Consider the following 9,773-nt stretch of genomic DNA (forward strand, 5'->3'; position numbering starts at 1 on the left):
CACGTCCTGGGTTACGGGGAGCCCGGGGACCTGGCCTGCGACGAGAGCGACGGGCTGCCGGGGGACCGGCCACGGTTGCGGGGCGAGGACCAGGTGAGCAGCGGGGGCCGGGTCCCGAGGGGTATGGGCATAGGAGGGGGTGGGTGGGTGGCGATGCCCACAGGATGGAGGCTACGTAGCGGTGGTGAGCAGCCGACCTGTCTAGGTGAGCACGCGCGTCCGAGACAGGAAGCTTCAGACAGGCGTGTGGACAGGAGGACAAAACGGCCTGGGGACCCGTGGTGAGAGGTGTCCCCGAAGGTTTGATGACGTGAAGGGCGAAGAGAGGATTGAGAGGGCAGCCGAGCAACCAACGAAAGCAGCGCTGCTTCCGCTCACCTTGCAGTCACCTTAGCAAACACCTGGCACCTTTGCTGATGGAGTGCCCCGACCCTAGGGATTGGGGAGATGGGCTGGTGAAGAGCGAGTGGATTGGAAATCGTGGAAAATTAGATCTACTCTCTCTGCCCGTGTTTTCCTGGAACCTAGAGACTCTTTCATCTTTAGACTCTTGTCTGAGTGAGCGCTTTGGTGAACAACAGGGTATCTTAGTCATTAAAAGGAACACAACTCCTGATTACATCAATTTTTCTAATGCTGGTATTTTAAACCACTTTCCCCATCCTGCTTGATAATAGATATTCGAAATGAGGTTCCATTGGTAACTGACAAGATTCGGTCAGTTAGCCTACCTTGAGAAGTTGGGAGAGTCTGTGTACCGCACCAAGGGAACGTTCCCTTACAGCCTTTGAATCCCTGGAAATGCGCACTTGTAGATAGGTGTTGAGGAGACTCGCTGTCTTTTCCCCACATTTTAAAAAATATATATTTTTATTGATTTCAGAGAGGAAGGGAGAGAGCGATAGAAACATCAATGATGAGAGAATCGTTGAATGGCTGCCTCCTGCACGCCCCCTACTGGGGATCGAGGCAACCACACGGGCAGGTGCCCTGGCCTGGAATAGAACCCGGACCCTTGAACCTGGACCCTTCAATCCGCAGGCCAATGCTCTACTCACTGAGCAAAACCAGCTAGGGCTATCACCTTTTTATTCTTTTTTTAAAAAATATATTTTATCGATTTTTTTTACAGAGAGGAAGGGAGAGGGATAGAGAGTTAGAAACATCGATGAGAGAGAAACTGCAACCAAGGTACATGCCCTTGACCGTAATCAAACCCGGGACCCTTCAGTCCGCAGGCCGATGCTCTATCCACTGAGCCAAACTGGTTAGGGCTCACCTTTTTATTCTTAAAGCTACAACCGACATGTGCTTTCTTCCCACTTAAATTGGTTTTAACCAAGAAGACTTATCAGTAACAGATATTGAATTACTTTCATCTGAAATGTTTCCAGTGCAATCCTGTGTTTACTGTTCCACCCTTCTCTCCAAATACCCACAGCTCCTTGCACAAACAAGGAGCCGCCACGTCCAATTGCCAGACTCTTAAGGAATAGAAAGGATAGAATGAATTACTGTGGGCAGGCCCTGTTCAGGTGTGAGGAGCATCAAAGGTTCTCTGTGGATTTGCTCTTTTGGTTGTTCATTTTCACTTTCAGAAACAGGGAACAACTTTGAAAAAAAAATGTAGTGTTCAGAAATACCTAATAAGCAGCTGTGATCTTGTGTGCATATATTGATACAAGAACAGGTAGTGGGGGATATGTGCGAACCAAATGATTTACTTCTTATCAGTTCCTGGTTTTTTTAAACCAGTATTTTATCTCACTTCACACTGGAAATTATTTCTTTTATTTCCTGCCTTGCACCAGAGCTCATTGTTCTATTAAACTTGTTTGCTCACATTCCAGTAAATAACGTACTAGAACTATTATGGCAAAGTTCAACATTCTCACGAAAACAGAGTCAGGATTTATAACTGGTTTCTTTCTTCCTTGTTTTCATAAAGTTGGGGTACAGTGAAAACACAAAGTTTACCTAGTCGTGCTCCTTGAGCTGGTTAGACTTCTGGTAAGAGTTCATTACAGTAGTCCCTGCTTATCCAAGGGAAATATGTTTGAAGACCCCTAGTGGATGCCTGATACCTCGGATAGTACTCAACATACATATTATGTTTTTTCCTATATAAACATACCTATGATAAGGTATAATTTATCAATTAGGCACAATAAGAGATTAACAACAATAACTACTAATGAAATAGAACAATTATGACAATATACTGTAATAACAGTTTTGTGAAAGACTTTGGGCCTCTAGTAAGTAAAGTAAGGATTACCTGAATAGTCCAAATAACCAAAACGATTACTAAGTGACTAATGGGTGGGTGGTGGATACAGCATGGATACTGAGATACTCTGGACAAGGGGAAGATTCAGACTCAGGATTTCCTAATGCTACTCAGAAGAGTACACAGTTTAACTTTTGAATTGCTTATTTCTGGAATTTTCTGTTTAATACTTTTGGACCTTGGTTAACTGCAGGTAACTGAAATCACAAAAGGCAAAACTGCAGATAGGAGGGGACTATTGTGTTTGGAATATGCCATTCTGTATGTGATTCAATAATATAAAACAAATGTGTATTGAGAGTTTACCCTGTGCTAGGCCTTGAGGGTACAAAGCCACGGCCCTTGCCTGTAAGGAGCTCATAGACTGGGGGAGACAGAATCCTAAACAAATAATCATAATGTGACATGAGCTAGCGTAGAAGTGTGTACAAATTACCGTGGAAGGAATGATCACTTCTGCCTGGGAAAATCAAGGAAACCTTCTTTTAACGGACAGCTAGGCCTGCACTAAGACAGGAAGAGAAAAAGATTCTAAGAAAACACTACCCCACTCAGAAAGGATTGCAGAGGGAGTATCCTGAGAAAAGGCTTTCTTTCTTTCTTTTTTTAAATATATTTCTTTATTGATTTCAGAGAGCAAGGAAGAGGGAGAGAGAGATAGAAATATCAATGATGAGAGAGAATCATTGGCTGCCTCCTGCATGCCCCCGACTGGGGATCAAGCCCGCAACGTAGACATGTGCCCTTGGCCGGAATCGAACCCGGGACCCTTCAGTCCGCAGGCCGACGCTCTATCCACTGAGCCAAACCGGCTAGGGCGTTGCTTTCATGTTGAATAAAGGTAAAGCAAGAGCATTGCTTTTTAAATAATTTGAACAAAAAGTTAACTTGTTTTTCATTTGTCCTCTCTCATACCTTACTCTGGAGGGCTTGGTAAGTACCATTTTAAGGTTAAATTTAATATCCTATAGACTTCTAGTTTGGAATGCAGCCTTATGCCTGCATAATATGCTGAGTTTGCTTTTTTTTGATACTCAAGAAAGGCATGGAAAAAGCAGTGTTTGAGTATACATTGGCAAGATTTTGCCATCCTGAGGGATTATAATCATTTAAATGTGGAAAGTACCTGATGGCCAACAGTGGGAAAGGGAATCACTGCTCAGGGAAACTTACCAGACATTTAAAAAAAAACACTATTACCTTCCCACCCCCATTACTTGGCTTTGGATTTTTTATTGCCCCAGGTATCTGCATTTATTCTTTCTTTTGATTGATTTTGTAGATGTCTGTAAAACACTGAATGGACTTTGAATCTTAAAAAAAAAAAAAACATGGTTATGAGTTATAAAGCCTTTCTCTACACCCTTACCTCCAGATCCTCTGCAGAAAATAGTCAGGAGTTGTTCTGTGGTAATTAGCAATGAAGATGGCATGGCTAATTCCTGGGAGACTGTCTTGGCTGAGATAAGTAAGTTATCTCACTCCTAACTAGACCTTTAAGAGAGGGGGGAAAGCAACCTTGCCCTAGGCGTTTTGGCTCAGTGGATAGAGCATCAGCCTGTGGACTGAAGGGTCCTGAGTTCGATTCCAGTCAAGGGCATGTACCTTGGTTGCGGGCACATCCCCAGTAGTCGGTGTGCAAGAGGCAGCTGATAGATGTTTCTCTCTCTATGTTTCTCCCTTCCTCTCTGTAAAAAAATCAATAAAATATATATTTTTTCAACAAGCAATCTTAACAAAAGGCCCCATTGTATTCTTATCCTATTTCCAATGAGAGACAAATATTTTCCTAAAGAAAACACATTTAATAAATTTCCCTGTATGAGATAATTATTCTTATTTTTGAGCCTATCTTACAAATTCTGTATTTCATCTGGATTATTTGGAAATGTCTTATATTTTGCTAGTCATTATTGGCTTGAGAGGATTCTTGATGTGCCCTGAATTTTCCTTTTCCTATGAAATAAACCTAAGTATTTTCTCATCTTAGAGTGAGCAGGAGAAACGAGAACGTCTGGAAACCCAAAGGGAGAAGCAGAAGGAACTGATACTGCAGCTCAAAACCCAACTAGATGATCTGGAAACATTTGCCTATCAAGAGGGCAATTATGATTCCCTACCACAGTCTGTGGTCCTGGAAAGACAGCGGGTAAGTAGAGGCGCCACCACCTAAACAGTTCCTTCCAGTGTTTATTCTTTCCAGCATTCATTCTCTCCTCGCTTGCTTGTCCTGGGCCTTACTGAGAATCCCTTTGCTGGCCTAAATCAAAAGGAAATTTTACTATTACAGTCTTTATTCACACATGGAAACACGAGTTCCAAAGTTTTATAATATGATGATGGAGCTCTACCTTTTTGTTGATTATTATTAATAATAGTCGTAGTGATAACAATAATACTTTCTTTTTTTAATATATTTTATTGATTTTTTACAGAGAGGAAGGGAGAGGGATAGAGAATTAGAAACATCGATGAGAGAGAAACATCTATCAGCTGCCTCCTGCACACCTCCTACTGGGGATGTGCCTGCAACCAAGGTACATGCTGTTGACCGGAATCGAACCTGGGACCCTTCAGTCGCAGGCTGACGCTCTATCCACAGCCAAACCGGTTAGGGCAGTAATTCTTTCGTTTGATCATTAAAATAGCTCTATTTGGGCACATCACACTATGTAAACTAGCTTTTCCCCCCACAATCAGTTGATAAATATACCAGGAATCCAGACTGACTTTAATGCTGTATTTATTTAAACAACTTCTGGGTAGACAGGTAAATCAGCTAGTAGAAATACAGCTACAGCCTCCCCTACATGTTTGTCTCTCCTTCTGCCTGGGCTGGAGTTGCATTCCCAAGATTTCATTGTTCCTAATATTGTTAGTAGACTATTTTGGCTGTAATATATCTTAATGTTTTGTAAAGACTTTTCTTTAGTTACTTAGAGTAGAACAAGAAGGGATGAGAAGGACTAGAAACTAAGAGAAACCAGTATTTATTCTCTTGGAGACCTTGGGGAAGCTAAGTATGAGGCTTTTGGATCATCAGCCACTTTGGATTATTCATGCTGTTAGTCACCTGAGTCAAAGTTGCCTAGTCCGGCAGAACATTTGTAGTTAGAAGAACCATTTCTGTCGGACAGGAACCAAAGGTTCTTGTTACTCCCAGAGAAAAAAGGTCTATCCTTACCTAATAAGTTATTTCTCTCATGAATTTGATAGTTCTTTGTGACTTGGATTTCTATTTAAGGGTAGGAGGTATACCAGTAAAGATTTTCTTTCTTCCTAACCTTCTCCCTGAAAATTCCAAAGGGTGTGCTCATTGCTTGTGGTCTTGATAGGTGATCATAGATGAATTAATAAAGAAACTGGACATGAATCTGAATGAGGACATCAGTTCACTGTCTACTGAAGAGCTTCGGCAGCGTGTCGATGCAGCTGTGGCTCAGATTGTAAATCCAGCCCGAGTGAAAGAACAGTTGGTTGAGCAGCTGAAAACTCAGATCCGAGATCTCGAGATGTTTATCAACTTCATCCAAGGTCAGAGGGGGGCGGACAGATGTGATAATTTATACATTGTAAGCACTGATACCTAAAGATGCCAGTCTTGATGTACTCTTTAAGGCGTTTGATCGCTGAGTAAGGGAGCTAGCATGGTGAGTAACCAGATAGCTAAAATCTCACTCTGCCATTTACTGGCTTCATGTCCTTGAGCAGGTTCCCAACCTCTCTAGTCCCACTCTCTCACCCATAAAATGATTCATGCTCTCTTCACTCAGCAAATATTTTTTGAGCCAACTACTACAGACCAGTCACTGTTTTATACAATTAAAATAGATATATTTGTAAGTCTTGTTATGTAGTAGGCACTAGTAAATATTCTTCCTTTGAAAATCTGCCATCAAGCGACTAAAGAAGTATCCTCTCTTTTTAACTTCTGATTATAGATGAAGTGGGAAACCCATTGCAGACAGATAATGGACACTGTGAGTGCAAGGCCAGTGGGAAGACAGGGAATGGCTCCACCGGAACTGGCAGCAGCAAACTGCCTCCAAGAAACAGCAGACGTAAGTACAGCTCCCAGATTAGCCAGACCTACAGAGACAGAAAATAGATCAGTAGTTGCTAAGGGCTCAGGAGGTTGGGAAGAAGGGTAATGGGAAATGCTAATGGTACAAGGTGTATTTTGGGGATGATGGTTACACAGATCTCTGCATATACTAAAAAACACTGAATTGTATCCTTTAAATAGATGAATTGTATGGTATGTGAATTATATTTCGATACAGCTGTTACCCAAAGAAAGGGAAGTCCATTGACATCCTTGGGTAGCTCTTGGCTTCATGTGGGACCTATATATAGCTCCAAAGCAATACTTTATCTCAACTTGTGACTTATTGAATGTACTTCTGTGCTCTTATGGCCCTAACTGATGAATATTGTGTTTTCTAAACAGCAAGGGCAGAAGATGTGAAGAAAGTCCGGGAGACGGGGCTGCACCTGATGCGGCGAGCGCTGGCAGTGCTCCAGATCTTCGCTGTTAGCCAGTTTGGTTGTGCCACAGGCCACATCCCACAAACCCTGTGGCCAACAGGCCAGGCTGACAGGGACTACTCTCCCTTACTGAAGAGGCTGGAGGTGTCAGTAGACAGAGTGAAGCAGCTAGCCTTAAGGCAACAGCCTTACGGCCACGTCATCACCTCTGCCAACCTCCAGGACCTCTGTCAGGGGGGCAAGGACGAGCTGACTACAGCTGTGCGAAAGGAGCTGACAGTGGCCGTGAGGGACCTGCTGGCCCATGGACTGTATGCCTCCTCACCAGGGATGAGCCTCGTCATGGCCCCCATTGCTTGTTTGCTGCCGGCCTTCTCTTCGGTCCCCGAGGCCATGCATCCCTGGGAGCTCTTTGTAAAGTACTACCATGCTAAGAATGGCCGGGCCTACGTGGAATCCCCAGCCCAGAAGCTCTCCCAGTCCTTTGCCCTGCCTGTTATGGGAGGCACTGCTATGACTCCCAAACAGAGTCTACTGACAGCCATCCATTTGGTGCTGACAGAGCATGACCCTTTCAAGCGCAGTGCAGACTCAGAGTTGAAGGCCTTGGTGTGCATGGCACTGAATGAGCAGCGTCTCGTGTCCTGGGTGAACCTCATCTGCAAGTCGGCATCACTCATCGAGTGCCACTACCAGCCTTGGAGCTACATGGCGCACACAGGCTTCGAGAGCGCCCTCAACCTGCTCAGTCGCCTCAGCAGCCTCAAGTTCAGCCTCCCTGTCGACCTGGCTGTGCGCCAGCTCAAGAACATCAAAGATGCCTTTTGATGATAGTGCCCTGCCCTACCCCAGCACCTTTTTCAGTAAAGATAGGTGGTTAGGCTTCTAAGATAGGAACAGAGAGTAAGAGGAAGGGTCAAAGATGTTTCCCCTAGCCAAATGACTGCAAAGTCAGTTTTATTTAAAGGTTCTTCCCTGGTGTGTAACCACAGTGTACCTGTGGTACATACGTTTGAGCCTATGGAAAAGAAATTAGTCATGGCACATAGTTAATGCACCAACACCTCATGCCAGGTATAAATTTTAGAAAATCCAAGTTTCTCTAACCATTCTCTTTATGACAGTGAGTGGCATTATGAGTGAGTTGTTAGTCCTGAGAGAATTAGACTTGAGATTCGTATTGGTCAAGTTGGGAGCCAAGGTTCAGGGGAGGTTGTGTATATTCCATAGCCTCTAAACTAGGAATGGGAATAATCTGAGAATAGCATTTCTAAGGGAGTTAACCACAAGTTAATTTTAATATGATCCCTTTAAGAATTGAAGTCTGTTCCGGACAAGGTGGTCCTCTTCACACAGCACAGACAATATTTTTGTTTTGTTTTGGAGAGGACTGTTTATAAAGAATGACAACCATTGTCTGGTTCCATGTCCTCTGGCAACCTCCCAAGGACATGCTGACAGTGTTCTGAGAAGTGGACGTGTTAGAAGTACGCTTCTCAAGTGCGCCCTTGCCACTGAATCGAGTGTGGATAGGAAAACACATCCGTGACCAGCAGCAACTTCTGGGCTGTGATTCCCTTGTCTTGGAGGCTGGATGGTGGAGGAGGTCTAATCATGTGATAAGTACTACAGCGGGGGTGGGAAATATGGCAGATTGCTGTTGAACACTTCATTGTAAAACTGACTCTAGAGCAGCCCAGTTTGGTCGTCAGTATTTTAGCCTGTTTAGTTTCTATGTCATTCAGCCTGCATACTACTCCAGGACTGACCAAAGATGGGCAAATTGTATCATTTTCTAGAAAACCAAATGAGTTCCCAACACTACTGATTCAGCATTGTTTCATGTATTAAATTGGCAGCTGCACTTTATGTCTGCACTATTACATAGTGCATTTTAACTTAATTTTTCCAGCAACATGTTATTTAAGATGTATTGTTGAGAATTCATTAGAATTAGTTCTCCTGTGTGAAGCAGAATAAATGTATGATGTTGTGGAAAATGATATATCTGTGGTTGCTAATAAAATCTGGTATTTTGTGTAGATTCTCTGTAAGGACTCAGAGCCCCTTGGCTTTGGTTTGTAAGTCCATCTGGGCATTATCTGATCCAGACCATTTCCTCAAGCTGTGTCTGGCTCCTGGCCTTTCTGCCTCTTCTCTAACCTCTGCCTGGATCAGCACAGCTTTGGTGGTAGTTTTCGTCTCTGTAAGTAAATTCGCTAAAAAGTGCCCTTGGCTTTATCATCCCATCTCACCCAGGCCAGCAGTCCCACCCTCACAGCAGGTGTCACCACACCTGCCACTTTTGAATTGGCACTTTTAAACCTATTTGTCTGGATATTATTTCAGGTGGGTAATAACTGCTGTAGTCATATGGCATAGCCCTGTATCATGCCAGTATTATCTTTTTCTAATCCTCAAAAACTAATTTGTACTAGCATCATGGGAAGCATTTTTGTTTGTGTTCATCCTAATTTTTTAAATTTTAGAGAGAAACATCAATGATGAGAAAGAATCATTAATCGGTTGCCCCCTGCATGTTCCCTACTGAGAATCTAGTCTGCAACCCAGGCATGTGCCCTGACTGGGAATCGATCCAGTGACCTCTTGGTTCATGGGTAGATAGATGCTCAACCACTGAGCCACACAGGCCAGGCTGTGTTGTCCTGATTTAATTCTCACTATTTGTAAGGTAGGACAGTATTACTCCCATTTTTTAGCTGAGGAAACTAAACTGCAGGAAGATTGTCTAGGTTTACACGATGAAAGAGCTGGGATTTGAACTGGAGTTGCCTGAATCCATATCCTATAGTCTGTACCCTTATCATGTTACCTCGTATCTTGTGGCGTCTAGATCTTTTGTTCCTCTTGCCTTTTTCCATCCCCCTCTACCATCACTTCAGGGAAGAGAAGGTATTTTCCATATACCTGCCAGAAATTTCAGCTGCTAGAGGACTAGGCTGCAGGGAGATGGGCAGATAGCCATTGCTCTGCT

At 43.4% G+C, this 9,773-nt stretch overlaps 1 protein-coding gene across 1 annotated transcript; it reads left to right on the forward strand.

Annotated features, from left to right (window-relative positions):
• The first annotated feature begins 6 nt into the window (after positions 1–6).
• Positions 7–8,835, forward strand: RUNDC1 (RUN domain containing 1). The gene is made up of 6 exons (XM_006773900.2): positions 7–93; positions 3,218–3,223; positions 4,281–4,439; positions 5,626–5,824; positions 6,232–6,351; positions 6,741–8,835. The coding sequence occupies exons 4-6, from the start codon at positions 5,659–5,661 to the stop codon at positions 7,604–7,606; spliced, it is 1,152 nt and encodes a 383-aa protein (XP_006773963.1). The 5' UTR covers positions 7–93; positions 3,218–3,223; positions 4,281–4,439; positions 5,626–5,658; the 3' UTR covers positions 7,607–8,835.
• The last annotated feature ends 938 nt before the right edge of the window (positions 8,836–9,773 follow it).

Source organism: Myotis davidii, unplaced genomic scaffold, assembly GCF_000327345.1.
Source record: "Myotis davidii unplaced genomic scaffold, ASM32734v1 scaffold1527, whole genome shotgun sequence".
In the NCBI taxonomy this organism is placed as follows: Eukaryota; Metazoa; Chordata; class Mammalia; order Chiroptera; family Vespertilionidae; genus Myotis; species Myotis davidii.